The sequence below is a fragment of the Galendromus occidentalis genome, unplaced genomic scaffold (assembly GCF_000255335.2).
Source record: "Galendromus occidentalis unplaced genomic scaffold, Mocc_1.1 scf7180000075543, whole genome shotgun sequence".
NCBI classification, from domain to species: Eukaryota; Metazoa; Arthropoda; class Arachnida; order Mesostigmata; family Phytoseiidae; genus Galendromus; species Galendromus occidentalis.
Genome location: NW_003803533.1, coordinates 101,981 through 122,024, shown reverse-complemented (window position 1 = coordinate 122,024; position 20,044 = coordinate 101,981). Strand labels below are relative to the sequence as shown.

At 51.0% G+C, this 20,044-nt stretch overlaps 4 protein-coding genes across 6 annotated transcripts; 3 read left to right on the top strand and 1 right to left on the bottom strand.

Annotated features, from left to right (window-relative positions):
• The first annotated feature begins 4,207 nt into the window (after window positions 1-4,207).
• On the top strand, window positions 4,208-7,348 carry Pngl (N-glycanase Pngl). The gene is made up of 11 exons (XM_003737402.2): window positions 4,208-4,360; window positions 4,502-4,546; window positions 4,696-5,009; window positions 5,134-5,235; window positions 5,322-5,446; window positions 5,599-5,725; window positions 5,856-5,966; window positions 6,095-6,241; window positions 6,352-6,480; window positions 6,606-6,763; window positions 6,873-7,348. Exons 2-11 carry the CDS (start codon window positions 4,502-4,504, stop codon window positions 7,022-7,024), a joined length of 1,410 nt encoding a protein of 469 aa, XP_003737450.1. The 5' UTR covers window positions 4,208-4,360; the 3' UTR covers window positions 7,025-7,348.
• A 745-nt stretch (window positions 7,349-8,093) lies between these two features.
• RpS21 (ribosomal protein S21) lies at window positions 8,094-8,728 on the bottom strand. 3 transcript variants are annotated; one of them, XM_003737399.1, is made up of 3 exons: window positions 8,707-8,728; window positions 8,443-8,506; window positions 8,094-8,321 (listed from the first exon to the last, which is right to left on the bottom strand). In XM_003737399.1, the coding sequence occupies exons 2-3, from the start codon at window positions 8,490-8,492 to the stop codon at window positions 8,120-8,122; spliced, it is 252 nt and encodes an 83-aa protein (XP_003737447.1). In that variant the 5' UTR covers window positions 8,493-8,506; window positions 8,707-8,728; the 3' UTR covers window positions 8,094-8,119. The 3 variants fall into 3 exon arrangements, with proteins under 3 accessions (XP_003737447.1, XP_003737448.1, XP_003737449.1); XM_003737400.1 differs by having other exon boundaries at window positions 8,645-8,708; XM_003737401.2 differs by having other exon boundaries at window positions 8,104-8,321; window positions 8,584-8,708.
• Window positions 8,729-9,024: 296 nt separating this feature from the next.
• Window positions 9,025-12,176, top strand: tun (N-terminal glutamine amidase tungus). The gene is made up of 3 exons (XM_018638865.1): window positions 9,025-9,315; window positions 10,746-11,006; window positions 11,141-12,176. Exons 2-3 carry the CDS (start codon window positions 10,752-10,754, stop codon window positions 11,531-11,533), a joined length of 648 nt encoding a protein of 215 aa, XP_018494381.1. The 5' UTR covers window positions 9,025-9,315; window positions 10,746-10,751; the 3' UTR covers window positions 11,534-12,176.
• Window positions 9,245-10,479, top strand: LOC100903632 (RNA-binding protein 42). Its single transcript, XM_003737398.1, has 3 exons — window positions 9,245-9,275; window positions 9,353-9,478; window positions 9,604-10,479. The coding sequence occupies exon 3, from the start codon at window positions 9,616-9,618 to the stop codon at window positions 10,477-10,479; it is 864 nt and encodes a 287-aa protein (XP_003737446.1). The 5' UTR covers window positions 9,245-9,275; window positions 9,353-9,478; window positions 9,604-9,615.
• Window positions 12,177-20,044: the final 7,868 nt, after the last annotated feature.

Genomic DNA, 20,044 nt, shown 5'->3' with positions numbered 1-20,044 from the left:
AAGGGCTGTCAGTGCGCCCAGCAGCGCAATCAGAGACAATACTCCCGCACCGAGCGAAGAGAAAGGGAGGGAGAGAGCAGCGTCAGGAGCGAGTCAGGGCGACGAGGCTCATTATGAGGGCTCTCGACAAGTGTGATGAAGTCTAAAAGATTGAACACGAGGGCAGGGCACAGAAATTCATAATTTCAGGATAGATCTTCGAATAATCTGAATAATTTGTCTCCTCATCTGTGAATACCTGATCCATGAAGCTCGAACAAGATCGCGTCGAGCCAGGGGACGATGACAACAGAATCAGGAGCGTTTTCTCCCAATGCAATCTCGTATCGAGGAAAAGAATCGTCGCACCTCTCTCAATTTATTTACACCCGGCGCGCTTCTCTTCGAGCTCGCTCCGATCCTCGAGCCGTCATCACACTCGGAAAGATGATTATGTGTTTTATTCGTGACAGAAAACTAGTTAATGACAATCCTCCGCTTGAGGCTTCTGCGTGGAAGCCGAAATTCAGGAAGTCACCGATTCCTTGTGCAGCCGAAGCGAGGAGCATGATATTTCCACGCTGCCGGTACTGTGCCAGGAACGCCTCAGGAATTCTCGTTATTGCATCGGAAGAGCTATACAGCATCCCTGTTCGATGCCACGATCAACAGTGATAGACCGATCCACCCTCCATCTGCGCATGTGACCCGTGAGGGTGACGTGGGTGGGAGTTGAGCAAAGAACTTCAGTTCGGATGAAACTTTGTCTGTGTGATGCCTCACTCCAGGTATGACAAAGCGAAGATCCCGGTCTGATATCGTTGATCTCCGTCGGTATCACGATGCTTGCACCCGAATGAGGTCTGGCAAGGTCTTCCACATTTCTCCGTTCGGGGACCGGGCTCCCTGCAGGCAACAGATCGGGAAGACTTCCCCCAAATCAGCGAGACTCTTCCTCCCGCGGCTCCACCTGTCGACAAGACATCGTCCTCGTTGCGTCACTGTGAGAATAAAGACGCTCGCCGGCCGGTCTCTGACGAGGTATCGCGGCGTCCGCTTCGAAATCCGCTTCTTCCCGGACGACATCCTGAGCGGAGCTCCGAAGTGTAATTTTCCGGTCACGTTGAAATTTGAATTTATTCGCCGGAAGTATTTCCCGAAGAGCTGAGTAGCTCGCTGAGGGATGGCATAAGACAATTATTTACAGTGTATGTTCAGAGGTATTAAACAATCTACGACTTAAGCCTAGATGAATGTGGATAAATGGATTCATCGCGATACTCTGGAGTATCAAAATCGATTCGCAGGAGAAACCTCTCGATATCTGTAACAACTCGTAAGAGATCTTGTGCATTCAGCTGCACAGCCTCGAAGCAAAAGAATCAGAATCGGGAGTTCAGAAAAGTTCCGTGAGCTTGTTCCAATTTGGAAACAGGCCGGCCCCATTTTGCGGTCGTTCGGAGACACGGTGGGAACGAGCTTCCATGAGTGGTCCCTTTGACCTCTGACCGCTCAGAAACAGGATAGGGGAGGACATTAGAATTTATTCCAAAGCGTTTTCACGATCGTCGGAATCGAAATCCCCCAAGGCCCTCATGATGCACCGCGCCTTCTCAAATAAAACTTCCTCGGCCTCTCTGAAATACCTTTCGGTTGGAACCCAATCGGAAGAATGTAGATTTGCCAGGAGATGAGCCTCGAATTGTCCGGGTCAACGAAGGATACCTAGGAAGAATGGATGTCATTCGAGGACGTATGCTACAAGGTACGCTCGTGCGATCTTGCGCCACAATCGGCTACCTGAAATACACAAGAGACTTCCATGTCTCGCGACGGTTCGACTCGAACCTTCCCGCGACATCCAGCCTCCGATGCGGAAATAGACCCGAAGAGCTTCAGCCACGAACAGCTCCGGCGCGCGAAAAAAAGTCGAGTCGGGGGGCCTGAATTCGATTGAATTCCTATACACTGCTACACATTTCATCTCTCGTCCTCCCGAATTCGGAAGCTACTGAGCCCGAATTCGCGGTTCTTCGCGAGACGTCATTCCTTGTATTCACACGTTCCTCCCAACGATCCTTGATTGGATCATATTCAAGAAATTCGTCGCACCGTGTCACTATGCGCTTGTGCGAGTGTCTCTCCGCGTTATCAATCCGTCCGATCGAATGAGCTAGGCTCTAACAAACCAACCGACTGCTGCTTCTTCTGTATTCAATATTCCTACTTACCGTGCAGCTGGTGAGAAAGGGTGACATGCGCCTTGACACTGGAGGCGTGGGTGCCGACCTCGGAGTCTCTGAGTAGCATGAGGCTGCAAGACCTCCGGGTTTTGCAGCATCTCCCCGAGCTTCCCCAACACGAAGGACACGATGATTCAAGCTTACACTCCACGGCCTGGCGACACATAGCTTTCACGGAATCGCTCCTCTCTGCGGAAAAAAACTCAGGCTATTCGAACAGTAGGAGACACTACTCCTGCAATGTTCGAGAATCATTTTTACATAACTGATTGCGGGGGCGTGAAGCGAACAAGCAGCACATGGCCGAATCAGCGCTCCTTACGAAACATATCGACTGCATTGAGTGCACTGAGAGCTGTGCAATAACGAACAAAGGAGGACGTCATCCGACAGTATCTCCGATTGCCGGAGCTCGACGGAGACCTAGTCGACTGACGTAGATAAGCGATGATCATGGCTGAGAATTATTCACAGCCCTTTCCCCGAATATTCACGGCGTTTCTCGGCTTCCATGAACTTTTTGCGGGGACTTGCCCAGTAATTCCCTTGGAGCTTACGGCTTCTGAGTCCGAGCTCGCGGCTCTCGGCCCTGGTGATGATAGATGTATCCCTATGCCGAAGAAACCGAGACTTACGCTCGGCACCTGCACCTCGGTGACAATCATGAATCTGGAGCAGGCTCACTGACCGACGTGGACCTTGCAAACACGAATCGGTGAATATTTCTAGGATATCAATCGCCTCGTCCATGACCAACTGCCGGGAATGGTGCTGGGTTCGTGCTGGGCTGAGACTGGAAACTTCAGGGAAGCCCCTCGGTCGTCTAGTCTGCGGCAATATCGAGGTTTCCGGAATGATTCAGGCTGTGCCCTCGTGTGCTCGAATGTACGATACATTCCAGTCCCCAGGGTTGTTCCGAGGCGGTCCTTCGGTGTGTCTCCGAGCCGCTCGGACCGAGCGCTCCCGATGAGCCGAGGCACGAAACTCGTGACCGGAGTGAAATTTTTTGCGTCAAGCCTAGGGGACCTGAGGAACTTCCTACCTCAGGATGGCATGCGGAAAACCAATTCTCGCCGCTCATCATTAATTCTTTGTGAGACCGGCTCAGACCCAGGTCGGAACTCCGGAGTAGTGTTGAAGCCGGGATGGCGTCTGTCGCCTGTAGGACGATCCTGATCCTCCGAACGCTCGCTCGGATAACTCCACAGAACATTGATGAAATTAGATGGATAGCAGCAAGCTATGCTCGGAACCACGTGGCATCGGAACGCCCTCCGCACGTCTGAGGATTCTAGATTCGTCGCTGTGACTGATTTGGGGAAGCCCTGAGGGTGGCAAGGGTCCTCCGCGTCGGAGTCGCCGCTCTCTTACTCCTGATCCGAAAGGAGCATTCCGCGCGGGGAAAGAAAAAAAAGAATGGGGCAATTAGGGAAGTGTCAGACATGGAGAAAAGGTAGATTGGCCTCTGTTCGGAGTTCGGAGCGATCCTTGACGACTGATACCCTCATCCAGTGCGTCAATGTCGGCGGCATTGGGGAGCCGGAATTCGGACTTTGAGACACCAAAGCCTCAACGGAAAGCAATGCATGATGAAGATAGCCCACCGGGATCTACGGAGGGCGCCTCGGAGAAGTGCAGCGTCAAGGGTCTTGGGTGGATAAACTGCATCACCCTTTCCAGGACTGTCCACCGAGGGAAACATTGGAAATATTTCCAGCCTTTCGCGGAATGTCGTGCCTCCGTCCCCTGTCCTTTTAGGCCGGCGGGAGGGAGAGGCTCAACAGAGTTGAGATGACGATTGAATTCGCGAACGACTCGTATATATGTTTGTTGCATCACATCAAGAGAGGATTACTTTAGGCCATGAATGACGGAATCGATTGTTAAAGGGTAAACCGAACTGCTATCAAGTGGCGCCCTCGGTGGTAGTCTTTCTCGTTTCCGTGGTAAACAGAATGTGGTGCGGCCTGCTCGCAAACAGTGCCGACAGATTCGGATTCAACGAACGGCAGCGGTCTGCTTCGGCGCTAGCGAGAAACGACGACTTGGAGAAAAAATCTTCTACACCATCGCAACCTCCCCACTTCTAGATCGGTGATCCGTAAAAAGTTACACTGGCGAGTTTTTCAAGCGAAGAGGTAATTCTTGGCGTTTTATCGGCATCACCGGTCTGTTCTGCCGTCGAATTCTCCAGTCTATTCTCGATCGCGCCGGTAAACATTTTCGTCGGGAGGAGGCGTCCTAGCATCTCCTGCAATGATAATTATTTTTTTTCCCAGATGGAAAAGCATCCGTTCCTCCGAGAACTCGATGCGATTCACGAGGTAGACTTGGCCGGTTCAGACCAACTCGGTCGACATGCGTACTTTCGCGCAGGAAATTCTCGAATGATACTCAGCCGTTTTCTGTCAACTCGATAAAATCGATGAGGATCACCGAGAGAACTTTCTCTAAGCCGATATTTCGACTCCAGGTATGCTTGCGCTACGAGGATGAAGAAACTCGCGCGATAGCTGCATCGCTCGTCCCAACCGAAACCTTGAAAGCGCGCGTCGCTGCGAAAGACCCGTCCCCGGATGTCGCAAAGGATCTCCTACTAGTGGAGTTGATACAATGGTTTAAGGATGAATTCTTCTCATGGCACGACCAACCGTTATGTGAAACCTGTAAAGTCCAGACCCATCATCAGGGACTGACACCGCCATCGCGCGAAGAGATGAGATATCTCGCAGAGAGAGTCGAGTCTTATTTTTGCGCGAAGTGTCGGAAATCTTATCGATTCCCAAGGTATGCCCTGGATCTCATGCATGTGTCCCTTTTTCTAGCTTAACTCGGCAAATGGCACCGCAACCTCCCTCACTGTCTCATCCTCTACGAGCATCATAGCTGAGCCGTCGATTTTCTCCGCCAGGTACAACTGCCCGCGGAAACTCATGGAGACTCGAGTTGGCCGCTGCGGCGAGTGGGCTAATGTTTTCACTTTGTTCTGTCTAGCCCTTGACTTCGATGCGAGGTGAGAACCCATTCATTCTGCCGGGACTCTGTGCAATCGTATACAGCTCTTGGCTCCGCTCGGGCTTGAACTCCGAGTCGTCGCAGGTACATATACGACGTGACAGATCATGTGTGGACGGAGGTCTGGTCTGAGGCCCAAGGCCGATGGCTTCATTGTGACGCTTGTGAAGCCGAGATAGACAAACCGCTCATGTATGAAGTTGGATGGGGTGAGTGATCGCTTCCCCGAGCTTTCCCAAACTTCGTGATTCCTCAAAACAAGGACTCTGTTGGAAGGTATCTGGGCCTTCGCCCGCTATCCGGAACATAATACGGGGTTCCAATATTTCGGAATGGAGCGAGAAAACCTCGAATTTTTCAGGCAAGAAACTCAAATACATCCTGGCTTTCTCCTCGTGTGAGACAGCTGATGTCACGTGGAGGTACGTGACAGACTTCGAAAAAACGATGAAATTGAGAACAGCTATCGACGAGACCGACCTCATCCAGTGAGTCGATTTCGAAGTTTATTGGCGGAGATCTCGTAGAATCCGTATGCAGGGTTCCGAGCCTCGGAAGCTCGTGAAATCACTCGCCCTTTTCACCTATGTATCGACTGAAAAGACGTTTTCTCTCAAGTTATCAAGAGGTCCGCACAAGACGATACCAAGAAAAACTCTCTAAGGAGGAGAAAGACAAGATCGCCAGGAGACGGGTCATGGAGCTCACCGAGTTTCTGACTCCGCCGAAGTGAGTTTTCTTGACATTTCTGCTTCAGCTCAAATACTCTATTCAGAATCCGAAGCAGATATTCGCTCCATTTTTGCGCCTGGAAGATCCCTCTCCCAGTGTGCTCAGATCAGCTCTCTTCCCACTAGGTACAACGCACAGGACAAGTCCTACGGGGGGCGAGTCTCGGGAGACCTCGATTGGCGCTTGGCCCGCAACGAGACCTCGGAAAAAACTGTGATTTCCAACAAAAACCCAGACGTCAAGGAGCTTCAATTAACTTACGTCTCGAGCAAGTGAGTCGTTTCTCGAATCCGTATCATTGTGTATCCATGTAGTCGATTTGCTCGACGAAATGATCTGCGACTGTCCCCGAGTAATCGACGGACCCCTTGATGATCGACAGGGACGAATACACGCTGAGAGAGAACGGGAGGGAGATTTCGAGGACCACGGGATGGACGAGAATGTTGGAAACCTGCATAAATGTCAGCAGAAAAGTGGAGAAAGACTGGAAGATGGCGTACCTTGCACGGTGGGGCACCTGTTTTCTCTTGTGGCGAAATCCCTAGAATGAGCGCCTCGTGATGTTTGATGCCTCGTTAATGCAGTTAGGAGTCTTCTTTTCGGAATGTGCTTCAAAATCTACCTCCCTCTCAGCTCCCCGAACACGGAATACGGATTGTTCAGGTACCAGTTCAAAGTCACCAAGCCCTGTCGGTCGATAGAAATTTATCTAAAGACGGATGTTTTCGAGAACGGGAAGGCAGTGGTCAACGTCATAGCCGACGGAACAACGATATGCGTCAGGAACAACGGTGAGTTAGCAGAAATATTCCGATATGCACGACTATTTGAGCTCTCATCGTTCATCATAGAAAGCCGACTTCGAGATCCCAAGCTCTAACCGGCACGAATCTATTGCAGAATTGACGGGCTCCTTAGACAATTCCAAAGATATCGTTGTCGCATGCGAAATGACCGGTGGCAAAGGCGACTGCGCGTGGCAGCACGCGCAAGCGTTCCGTCAGGCTCTCGATGACGACGCAACGGTGCTCAAAATAATCCTGCGATTCTAAGCGTCTCCAGCGATGATGACCCGTATTGTGGAAGTGTCAGACGTCTCAGCGAAGACGAGGGTTTACATGGATTCATAAACACCTGATATTGCTTGTTCTGTACATATTATGGGAAACGAGTGTCTGAAATTTACATCGAGACCCCATATTCCCCGTCCTCGTAGGACCGCTTTGGACGATTCATGTTTCCTGTGGGGATCATGTTTTGAAGACGGATCAGTTTCTCTCTCAGATTCATTGCGATCTTGTGATGCTGTCAACAATATTCATTGATTCTAGTCTCGAAGGAATAAAGAGAGTACCTACTTCCCTATTGGGAGATTCAGAAAATCGTATGCTTCCCGGTTTCCGATACCATGAGAGAATTTTCAGAACTATCCGATGGCGGAATGATCACGATATCTCCCCTATAGTGATCAGTAATATGATCTCCCATAAGACAGTTAACCAGCACGTCAAGTCGACACACGGAATAAACGCCCGTAGAGGATAGAAGGGAATTCCAGGAGTTGGGGACCCCCCAACAGAGATTTATTCGCTTGAAAATATTGTCCAAAGCTTCGTCAAGTCTTCCGGTCAGCCGGCCAGAGGCCTAATCAAACTTGGATTCGCTGTCCCGTTCCTTGTCTGTGCGGAGTCGATGATCTAAGCACCACACAAGATTATGGACGGTTGACGAGAGAATCTATATCGCATTCTCTCAGCCATATATTTTCCATTTTATTATTCGCGCCTCACCAAATTTGTTCCAAAAAGAATATGTACGAGCCATCGTCAAACTTCTGATCGAGGGGGGCGACTAGAAATTTAATTATTGACTCAATTTTCTATACCTCGTAGCTCAAAGAACCAGAACGGTTCCACAATGTAGACGCTCCCCATTGCGGAGGAGAACGACCTATGTGAGAGCCGAGGCCACTGCGAAGACGGAACTCAAGGAGGCGGCAGACCCGCGAGAATTCGAGGTCCACGGATGTGAAAGGAGTTGACTTTGATCGACGCATTCCCATTCTCCATGCAGAGATGTCGAGTCATCCAGCATAGGACCAGCGACAGTGAAAACGAGTCATTTGTTCCAGAGGAACAACTTATTTATTAAAGGTTTTGCGGCAACATCCCGAAGTCCTTGGCCAGGCGGTTGACGCAGTCGTCGGACTCTCCCATCCTCCGGATCGCTCCACAGATCACCAAACGTTTAGTGTCTTCAATTACAGCGATTCCTTTGTCGTTGAGAACAGCCAAGTCCAGTTGGATCGAGGCATGGTCCTTGGCGTGGATGATGCGGTTGGAAGTAGAGCTGCGAATACGGGAAGATATCAACAACAGATCGAGCGCCGAAGGAGCTGTCGGCTCGGGCAGCCTCCAGCTCACTCCCAATCGATTGCGGGACGTCCTATGAAAGTACACATTGGACTCACCACTTCCTGGGGATGTACATATCCACACATTCTCCGGAGTCGTTCTGCATGGTTAGTGCTTGTTCTGAAAATGAAACAGACCACGTGTAAGATCCAGTGGACGAGACCTCGAACGCTCTGGGCGAGATAACCGGCACGAACTTCGCGATTTCCGGAGACACCGAAGAGTGGCTGGTCCTCGACTCCAATTCGACGCTCTTACTGTGAGATTTGGGCGTTCAAGCACAATATTTCAACCAGTTTTCAGGCTACGAAGCCACTCACCTAAACACCCGGAGCAAAAAGGAAACCAGAAGGGAAGCTTCGTCCGGCAACACGGGCTCCACGGCGGCGATAGAAGCTTCATCCCGCAAACCAGCTTGGGAACACGAACACGGTGGGGCCCGAGGAATTCGATCCTCCTCGTGATCGACTCATACCCCGATATTAACTAATCCCATCAACCGATTTGCGGAACCTCCCCCACCCCCAACGAATTTGGAAGAGGAATTCCTTTGAGTCTAATGATCAGAGTGAAGCTTCCCCACATGCCAGCATTCAAAGGCAGTCTTTTCGAGCGGGGGTTCCTCGCGGACCCCTCTCAAATCAGTGATCGGTATTTCGCTATCTTCTTCTGTGAGTCGATCCCCTCACCCCGATTGAAACGATTTCGAAAAAGGCATGGACTCTCGATCCGAGTTTTGCTCTGGAATGCGCAGAGTGAGCATTCATGCCGGAACCGAAACCTCTGGGCGGGGAGAGGGTTCCCTCGAATGTTTTGGAGTCGCACTACAATAAAAAGCTTGGACTCCGTTTCGAAGACAGTGATATTCGAAGTCAGTGAGGAGTGAGAGGTGACGACCGCGGATAATCTTGTGAAGCTCCCGTTCGGAGGTGAGTCTCACGTTCACTCGTGAATCTTTGAATTCAGGATCAATTACGATTGAATGCTCGTGCGCCACCGAACGGACGGAAAAGAGGCATTCAGATTTGACAAAAATTACCCCGAGCCTTTCGTCGGAGGGAATTCCTCAATTTCGATTTCCACCGCGCAGAGGTAAGCAGATGCCGGACAGATCGTTCGCTTGGATCGTCGGATTGTTCTTGTCCAGCGACGTTCAAGTTCGGAAACGTTATTCTCTTTAGATGAACTCATCTCATCTGACCGTTCCCACATTCCAGACTCAAAGAGCCATGGACGACGAACTTCGACGCAGGCAGATCGAGGAAGAGATGACTCGCTTCGAGCTGGAGATGTCTCAAGTCCAGCAAGCCTTGCAACCGCCGCCAGCTCCGCCGGCAGTGATGTTCATTCCCCCTCAAATGCATCGCGCAGCTCCCATTCGACCTCCTCCTATTCCTCCGATGATGATGCCGAGACCGCCAATGCCGATGCACCCCATGTCAATGAGCCATTCGCACCATCCAAGTCCTTCCACGATCTCCGCGCCTCCAGTGAAGGTCTACAGTGCGCCTCCGAAGAAAGCCAAGGATCTCGCCAACGATGAGATCATGAAAGCTCTCAAGAAGGCTGAAGCGGAGCTCAAGGAAGCGAAGAAGAACAAGATTGTGCCCGCCGAGACGGTGGTCGTCTCTACTCAGAAAGTACCAACCACATTACCCGTTCCGGCGGCGACATCGCAGCCCTCCACGTCGCCGGCAGTCCGGGAGGAGAAGAAGCCTAAAAAGCTTATCCGGATGGCTGGACAGCAAGTTTGGGAAGACAATTCGCTAGTGGAATGGGATCCCGATGATTTCCGTATCTTCTGCGGTGATTTAGGTAATGACGTGACGGACGAAATGCTCACGAGAGTATTCTCAAAATATCCAACCTTCACTAAAGCGAAAGTCATCCGGGACAAACGAACCAACAAGAGCAAAGGTTACGGATTCGTCAGTTTCAAGGAGCCCCAAGGTTTCATCAAAGCGATGCGCGAACTCAATGGAAAATATGTGGGCAGTCGACCGATCAAGTTGCGGAAGAGCACATGGAACGAGCGTAACATGGATGTGGTGAAGAAGAAGGTCAAGGAGAAACAGAAACTAGGCCTGCTTTGAGTTCATTCTCCGAGGATGTTGAGGCTCAGCTCACCTGTCGGAGGGCTTTGTTCCTCAATGATATGTACATAATATAAAAATAAATATACTCGTCGTTTACGAAATAATGAGAGCGACTCGTGAATTCTTTCGAACAGAGCCTCCTCTACCCCCTGAGGTATTTTGAAAACCTCCGGGAATTCGAAAGAGGTTTGAGTTTCCCAGCGTAGAAGCGAGTTTCAAAGAAATCTGAACGAAGCTGATCCTACACGCTTCCCGCTTTTCAGGGAGAGATGGAAGCGGATATCGTTCCTTCACCAAGATTCCTGAAACTGCCGCCTCGATCCGACCTGATATACACATCATGTTACTGCGAAGAGAATGTCTACAAACTCTGCGAATACGTGAAGAATAACGAGCCAGAGCTCCTGAGCTCATGTTTCGTAACATTCATCTCCAATAAGTATCAGAGTATCCCCCTTTGGAGGCAGACTGCCGGTGATAAGAACAACGACGGCTTCGTGGTTTGGGACTACCATGTCATTTTGGTGGGTTGAACAGGGGGGCCGCTACCTTCCTTCAATTAATCGATCAGATTTATCAGTCACTCGATCAGATCCCATCTGAGTGACTACCTCATGCGAATAGTCGGTATTCACGACACCGCTCTCTCCTCTTCTAGGTTTACTACCATGAATCTTGTCAGGGGAAGAGCTACGTTTACGATCTAGATTCGACGATGGACTTCCCTGCGGACCTCGAGGAATACGTGTGGAAGACCTTCAAGCCTGACGTTCCGCTTAAACATTGTTATGTGAGACATTTGCGATGTCTCGGGGGGCGGGACTACTTGGCCACCTTCGCTTCGAATCGGCAGCGGATGAAGAGACCTGACGGCTCTTGGATCAAACCCCCGCCATCCTATCCGCCCATAATGAACTCGATTTCGGCGAACAACCTCGAGTGGTTCATCGACATGCAGGCCGGCAATGGTGTCCCCGGGGTGGTGCTCAATCAGTTCAATTTCTGCAAACAGTTCAACATCCATCTCGACAAAATGTTCGAGGATTCCTAGAGAGGACACATCGGGTCGAGAATTCTAATTCTCAACTCCTCGAATTTGGTGATCCTTTTGTACAGACTCTAAGCGTTATATGTCGTCTATGTTATCCACGACGCAGCATCGAACAAAAGTTCCGGGTCAATGAGGACGCTTTTCTGTCCCTATGAAATATCAGCCAAAACTCGTAGACTTGGGAGCTGAGGGAGTGGGGCCAATAGTTGGATTCTGTTTCTCTCCGAGGACGTATTCTCCAGAAGTGTGGCAGTCATGAGGCGAACCTCTCCGTCAGTGCTCCCCTATTGGGGCTCTGCTCGAATTTTACAAAATCTTCGGGGTGAAATGTCGATCGAAAAACTGTTGGAGGTGCACGGTTCTTGTTCGCCTCACGCCCCACTCCCTGCCTGATTTCTAGTCTCTCTGGGATGAGAGTAGAGCAGCGGCACCAGCCGTTGCGACTAACGCAATATCCTAATGACTTGATATCATCATTCATGATGTTCGAGACGATCCCTTGAACGGGGATAGACTGATCCGCGCTCCCGATTCAACCGGGAGCTTATCCCCCATCCTCCCTCTGAATCAAGATCCACCGAAGCGGATACTTTCGGAGGAATCCAGCGATGCATGACAAAAATGTAATTTACCTGTGAATAAAAACTTTGATACCTTACATCCATTCCTCTCATCTATATGAACAGAATGATGATCGGCATCGTGAAGACATGTCGATCCGAGCTGACATTTCCCGGTCTGCTCCTTTAGAAATGCAGGGTCTGACGGTGGGCTAGGACTCGGAGACCCATGATTTCGGCGGTGCTCCCCCCAGGGAATGTCATGAAGGTCCATCATGTATTCTCGAGGCCGGAGCCATGCTTCAATGTTCGGGGAATTATCTATGAGCTTTCGCTCCCGTAGACGAGCCCCGCGGGCACATGTTCCCGGGCGTACCAAGGTCAAGAACCTCCTCTTCAAGGAAGAGATTCCGTGAGAGGGTTCGGCTGGCAGCAGAGATCGATCCCTCACCTTACTCCCGTGCGAGCAGCAATCGATCAGGTTAATAACCTGATAAACGGCATGGTCATTTTTGAGGGGGTCCACCGAGGCTCGAGATTATTCGAGAATCAAAACACAGTCGGTCAACCCGTGCATCATTCAGAGCTCTCTGCCTCGCCCTCTTCTAGGAGCTGGGTCGGCAATGTTTGTAGTCGCACCTGTTGCGACAGCCGCGTGACATCGAGTCCATGGTTTGTAGTTGTCCCAGAGATCGCTCGAGGCGAGAGAGAGTGACGTTTATCAGACCCGTGTAGCTGTGCCGCGAGAATGACAGCCCGGAGGCTTTGGCGGCAGGTCGGGCCCACTCCTCGGAGCGGTCAATCGGATGGCAGCGGAGGGTGAGCGGCGAGAATCGCAACCTCCGGGCTCGATCCGAGAGCGACGGGAACCTTCGTCCCGTCCGGCACTGTACCGATCGAGGGCGAAGGTGACGCAACAGAGAGTGATTTTCAGGCTAATTCCGAAATCGATGTAGCAACGCCTCATAGACCTCGGGAGCTCCTCCTGAGCGACTCGGGCTTGACCCCATGACGGTCGGACGGAATCGCTGCGGAGAGCTATGACCTCTGTTTGAATGTTCCAAGCGCTCCGTTCGGCCCACTCGCGCATGACTCATCAACAGAAGTTCGTATAGGCCCAGAACCAAGGGAATCCACACGCTAGTAGCGGACCGACAAAGCAACAGCTTTGGAGCCTTCCGACCCGCCGATCTCTCTCCACGATTTCACTCACCAGAAGCGCCATCTGTTATCGAACGAAGGAAATTTTCAAAACTGACTGTGAGTCCGAGCGACTGGGTGGTAGTGGTGTGACTTGTGGTGGTGTTAATCGTGGTTTCCCGGGAGGAAATCCTTGACACTACCTATTTGATTTCGGCAGGATGAGGCCATGTACCCTGGTCTAGAGTCGACATCTCTCTCCGGAGGATAAGTAGTTCGCACAGTAGAGGGTGCCCCAACCGGTAAGTCGATTCGAATTGACAACAGCGCCGTTGGGCATTTAAACTCCCGGACTCGTACGGGATCGATGCGATCGACTTTCAAATTTCCGTTCCACATTCGTCTCTTGCTATTCATGTTCGATCTCTCCAAAAAAAGCTGGGACCACGCTGGAGCATCCGCGAGCGGGATCAGCGTGCGGGTAACAGACGTTCTCTGGCGCATCCATCTGCCTGAGACGTTCGAGCGCATGGCCCCCAGAACATAAACAGAAATCTGCCACGCACTGGGCAGTAATTTCTAGTGATTCCTTCCGTGCATATCAAACGGTCTCCGAGTGATAGCGGAGACCCTGCGGAGAAGCAAATCGAAGGGATTTGTTCCCTTGAAACCATGAAAAAAACATGCCAGCGAATGGCGAATTCTCTTAGTAGACCGGCTTAACCCGAACCGCGCCCAGTCCCACTACGTGTAACGTCCTATCTGCGGGCCTTCTGAACAGAAGGGGAGGAAGGAACAATGACATAGCTGGGATCTTCTCCCCATTTACCGACGATCGTCAAAAGTTTTTGCTGAGTTTTTCTTCTGAAAGAAGCAATATTTCGACGAGACCTCTGCTCATGCTAGCTTGCATTAACCTTGGGCGCAGCGCTTGCTGACTTATAGAAGTGCTGGTGAAGTTATTCTGAGTTTCGCAAACGAAATATTCTACACACAACTTCAGCCAAGAAGGTTGAACGCCTTATAGAAGAAACGCCGCAACAGGGTTACATGGAGCACATGCGTTCCGGATCGCCACTTCTCTCTTCGACCAAGTGTCTCAGGCGTGCGCCCGGAGCTCCGGCTTGCCGCTCCGTGCTCCAACCCGACGCCATGTGCTCCGAATGCGTCCCCTCGTGTTCGGCAATATGACCCTGCTCTAATCATCGAGCGTATTTCTCTCGAGTACTGTGTCCGAGCTCCGAGTTTTCATCAATGCTGACCGGTTCTGCGTTCTCCCCTGGCCGGCGCACCTGACGGAGGCGCCGTAGTCTACCGGAGAGACGGAGCCGATCGAGGAGGAGGAGAGAGCGTTGCATGGGATAGCGCCTTCCGTTCTCCGTAATTTCCGGTTCCTATATTCCTGTTCGCTCCTTTATCCTTATAAATTTCGGCTGGCGTGACGTCTCCCAGCAGACACACAGGACCGGCTACGATCGACTTTGCGTGAAGTTCCCTCGTTGTGCGCGCGATGCCTTCTGTGTCATTAGAAATAGAGATCTTTCGAACTGCTCCTAGCCCGTCGTCAACAACTCAAGCGGAGCTCTGTTTGGTCAGTTAAGGGATCGGACTCTGACGTAAGAGCTCAGATGGACAAGTCGAGTTTATTTTTGGAGAAACTGACCTCAGATTACAACGGGCTGAAAGCTTTGATTCGACAGAAATAAACTGATGGTTTTTATGCTTCGATAGATCTTCACGAACATTTGATGTTCGCGAAACATCGATCACTATCCCACAAAAGGATCCTACTGAAGCCGACCATTTCCATCTGCGTGTGTATTCCCGTGTATCTGCTCCGTCTACGCTATTACTCAATATGAGAATTCATTGCCTACGAAACGACATCCTACTTATTTCAAGCCGATGAACTGCCGCCACCGCCGCCCTCGTACAATCGTATACTTACGCAACGAGTTCCGGAACCGTAAATGCAGTTTATACGTTGCGGCGGAAATGCATTTTCGAGCATTCGTCTTGGATGTCTACCGACTTTGTCCCGAGCCACAAGAGTCAGTGGCATCTGATGGTTTCTAGATTCGCACATGATTTCAGTTTTCTCTCGATGGGTCGCGCGCGCGAGAAACGTGACGGCGAGGTTTCTCCGCCAAGAGTTACGAAAGCGCTCTTATTGTTCGGAAGAATAATATTCTAAAATGCGATGCATCGCTGTTCGAATGAATGTGCAAGCCTAGTAGTGAGTGAATGGCCGAAAGCGACCGCTTACATGCTCCTATCAATAAACAAAGATGAATACCAGTGGATGACTCTAAGGGAGAGACAAAAGAGCTTTTAGTGAATGAATGGGATAAAACAAAGGGTTGGGGTCGGATGGATTGAAAGTCCCTTGCATCTTTCTGTGAAGAGCGTCCACAAAGCCGAGTGATTCAAAAACCGACGCTTCAGATCGCATCGGTGCTGGCGGCAGCTGTCACGCGAATTCGCAGTGATCTTCCTGTAGCTCGGGACCGTAATTTTCTCAGATAGCTCTTGGAAGAAGCGGTCGAGAAGCCGCTGCTGACATCGAAAAAGTACGGGAACTGCGGATTGAATTTTTGAAGCGGGCCGTACCGAAGTGTTGGGCTGGTACAATAAGAGCATGGGCTAAATCCAGTCGGGAGGAGAAAACTCCGGGATAAAATCGGATTACATTTTAAAACACGACAACGCGATGCGAATCGCTGAGGACTGACATGAAAAAGAGGAAAAAAACGTGGAGCGACTCGACTCCGTTAATGTCAAGCAAGGAGGGATACGCAGCGAAACTTGAGGAAAAAGATATCGGCGCGCTCCGAACGACTTTCCACTGAAACCCCAGCGGCCGTGAAGCCCACTCCGATGTCCATCCGCCCGATTGTGGGTGAATTGTGAATTGTGAACATTGCCGACGGTAATGACCCTCCGCTGAATGGCACAGAAAGGCCGGTTTTCGAAAGTGGCACGTTTCTGAATCACCGGAGTCACCGTCAACGTGTCGAAATCGCACGCTTGTTACCGACCATGTTTGTCCGTCCGTCCGTCCGTCCTCCCTCAACTGAGGGCCAGAACACAGTCGGTCAGTCCGTCCGTTAGTCCCTTTGCCCGTGAGGGAGTCGTTCCGTCGCTCGGTGAGTCAGTCGCTGACTCAGTCAGTCAGGCATTCTGTCAATCAGTCTGGCAGCCTCCCGGGTAGCTAATTACAGCCGGCAAGCCGGATAAGAGGGCTCGAAGCCCAACACTTGACAGAAAGCAAACGGTTCTCGGAACGCGAGCCGTGACAACGATCCCCGTCACCCCAAGAACGCCAACAAGTCTAATCATCATCAGCTTTATGTACGGTGCTAAAGCCATCAGCAGCATAATCGTCGTGGTGTTCAACCCGTTCGCTGAACACGGAAATTTACGCCCAACTCCCATCGGGGCGCTCGGCGGTTATGTTGACGTTAAGTTTTCTCCTTTAGAGCCTTTCATTTTGGTGGGAGTTCCGTCTCGCATGCCGTGGCCCTTGTGGTTGCCCTCGGCATCGCGATCTTACCTCGGGGCTTCTGCTGGTGCTTCTGCGTTCAGGGGCTGACTGATCGTTGTCAAAGTCATCGCTCGCTGGACGCCCCGCATCGAGGATTAACGGCTCCGAAATCACGTGATTACGTTCAATGAGCGTGGGCAACCCGACGACGACGACAGTCGTCGCCAACTAAATCGATTTCTTTGCGAGACAATGCTCCGATGGCCCGCTGCCCCTTGCGGTCAGCGGTCCCGGATTCATCCGTCTTCCCGGCAATGAGCGTATCTGATAGTCCCGTAGGCAGCGACGCGTCGTCGGCTTACACCTTGACATCGTTGCGGCAGGGTCGGAATCTGAGTTTCGAATTTAGAAGTTTCTGTTTCGGACAGTGGGTGTTCTAGTGGGCTGAATGGGTAATCTAGTTTCGCTCGCTGCGTACCGAGCGAGGTTCGCTTCAAAGGGTACCCAACTCCGTCATTGGCTCTCCGCGATCTCGGAACCACTAGGCAGTGAGAAGTACCCTGACGTGGTCAGGAAGTTGGGTTAGATCCTAGTGGGAATCCCCTTGGACCTGACATTTCGGGTCGACGACGGGAACTATTCCGTTGGACGGTCGTGCAGGGAGCGGGACTTCGGGGCTGACGACGATTCGAAATCAAACAGGACTCAAAGGGATATCGCATACTTATGGTACGTCCTGAGCGAGCCCTCCCGATATCCGGGAAGGGACAAGATCAGTCTGTGGTTGATACCGTGAGAAGTGCTTCGCTTCCTAAACGGCGGAAACGAAAAACATGTTGCGGGGAGGATGCAACGATGTCGGACAGGAATTGTTTTTCAGCCGAAAAAATATTCGACACCAATTTATAAAGAAACTTTACGCTCTGGCTGCTGTTCGGATAACAACTTCCCGCATAGGGTCTTCTAAGATCCTTCCTATCTCCGCGTCCGTCTACCAGTTCATGGTTTTTTCGGCTCTGTCTCATCCATTCACTGGCAGACACTGACTCTCACAAACACTTACGGACGCGAACAGCCACAAAGAGCTACACGCGTCTGCAAACCGAAGAGCGCGGGTTAACGCGGTATTCATCACAACACAATTATGACGCACACAGAATCATCAGCTTCCTTCAGGCACTTGGGCGTAAACTGCAGGAAAAACCCGTCGGAAGCCGCTTCTTCCTCCGTTCAGAAATCGCGCCTCTGGAGCGCTCTCTACTTCTGTGATTTTCCGCCTTCATAGCACTATGTAGCGAACTCGAATGACTTCTGTGACCCGGAGGCTCATTACAGAGAATCGTTCGCTTCGACGAGTTTGAATTCCTGGACGTCAATTCACGGAGAGATGACGCTCGGCCGATCCGATTGATATTGCCATCAGACAGCTGAGTTTTCTCGTCATGAACGCGGTCGGGATTCTTTCGACAGAAATCGAAATCTCTCTCAACTCGGCAGTCGTTGCGTGTTGAAACCCACGGACCACAAGGTCAAGAGAAAAGTTCGTTTCACGTTTAAGCCTCTAAGAGAAGATCACGGAACTTCTGACCGCGTCAAACTTCCGGTAAAACCACTCATGACGATCGGCGTTTTTTTCCCATCACGCTTACTGGGAATCGAGTGATGAGTGCTCCTATCATCCGTAGCGACGATCGTGAGCAGATCTCTGACATCGTTGCCCCAACTTATAGCGGGAATTTCCTCCAACAAATACCTAATACTTGAGGGCTTCAGGCCTCAAGACGGTCCATTGGAGCATTCAGTTTTCGATGAATGACAGCGTTCAGATCCGAAATCAGCCGAGCTCAGAGTCAGAAGCATGAAACGATCGCGATGGATAAATTTGAAAAATCGAAATCGCTGCCCTCTCAGCTACTGCCGGAATCGCAGTGCTTACAGCACAAGAAGCCATCGTCACGGAGCTTGAACGGTATTGTGTAAATTCTCCTTCCGCCACACCCACGATATGATGACAAGCTCTCTGTCGTGCGCGCCGTCGCGCCGCTGGCCGTAACTCTCGTTCGTAGCTCCTGCCGCTTCTCTTCGATATCTCTCGCGGTCGCCCGATACGACGCGGATCGAAGAAGGTAGAACTTCATATTCGAGCTGTTCATTTCGGAACAGATAGGCAGGAATAAAATTCACCACGCTTTGCGATCCGCACTCTTAGATGGCATTACCGTTTTACAATATGTTCTCGTTTAGGAGCTCCCAGAGGTACGCAGGTGCGCGGGTCTGGGAGCTGGGATTTGAACTCCGCCTCCCCGCGGGATTGCGGGGGCAACTTTCGAAGAAGCAATTTTCAAAGGATCGAATCAATGCGTTTGAGATCAGTTCCGCCTCATGACGTCCGCTGAGTCGAGACGTGATAAGCCCGGAAACGTTTAATCAGCTTCACGTCTCTGGGAAACGCCGTCGCGAGAGGAGAAGAGAAGGAGACGGCCATCATTCAACTTTTTAGAGCCACTCGAGCATCTCTTTCCTCTCCTTGTTCCCTCATGGATATCCCTTCTCATCCATCTGCTTGCGATCTTATTCAGTATCTACTCCTCGCCTGAAACGGACATTCCGAATCGCTAGTGTGTGATGGGAGAGGATCTCTCAGAAGTTTTCGCGTCTATCCGTTGCCTAGGAACGAGACGGATATGATTCTGGAGTGTTTACGAATTCTATCCTCCCAGCGAGTTCGTCAGCGTCTCTTGCGATCAGAAAGTCCGAATCGTCTAGATTCGTTTTGACTGACTCAGTTCGAGATGAACATCCAACTCGTAAATTAGATTCTCATCGTATACTCGTATTCTAGCGATGGGGAGATCAAATGGAAAATCCTCGGGAGACGGGGCTCGAATGCGAGAGAAGTTTTTTGAGCTTGCTACGAGCTCGTTCTGGTCACCATGGGCAATGCCCTCCTTGGGTTCCGGAGTACGTGGCAGCCCACAAATACGTACATCCGCGGAAAACAATACGGAACATCAACTTTCCGTCTTCGGTGTCTCGAAGACTCGTGTCGAGGCAGATTTCGTAATAGTCGGCCTGTCGGTATTATCGACTACCGTGATTGTTCCACGTCTTCTCATGACGATTTTAATGCAGCTGCACGATTGTGGAAATTTCGTTGGATTGTATGGACATCCGTCGACTTGCGGAGCTTCTCTCAGATGCGATTCAGATGTTTTTTCCCCCGATCGGACGACTCTGATATTAATCGCATGAACACATCGCTCGGGAATCATCGTGATTGTCTACCGTTCCGGGATGAGGTGTCAAGTCTGGGAACGAAAGCAGATA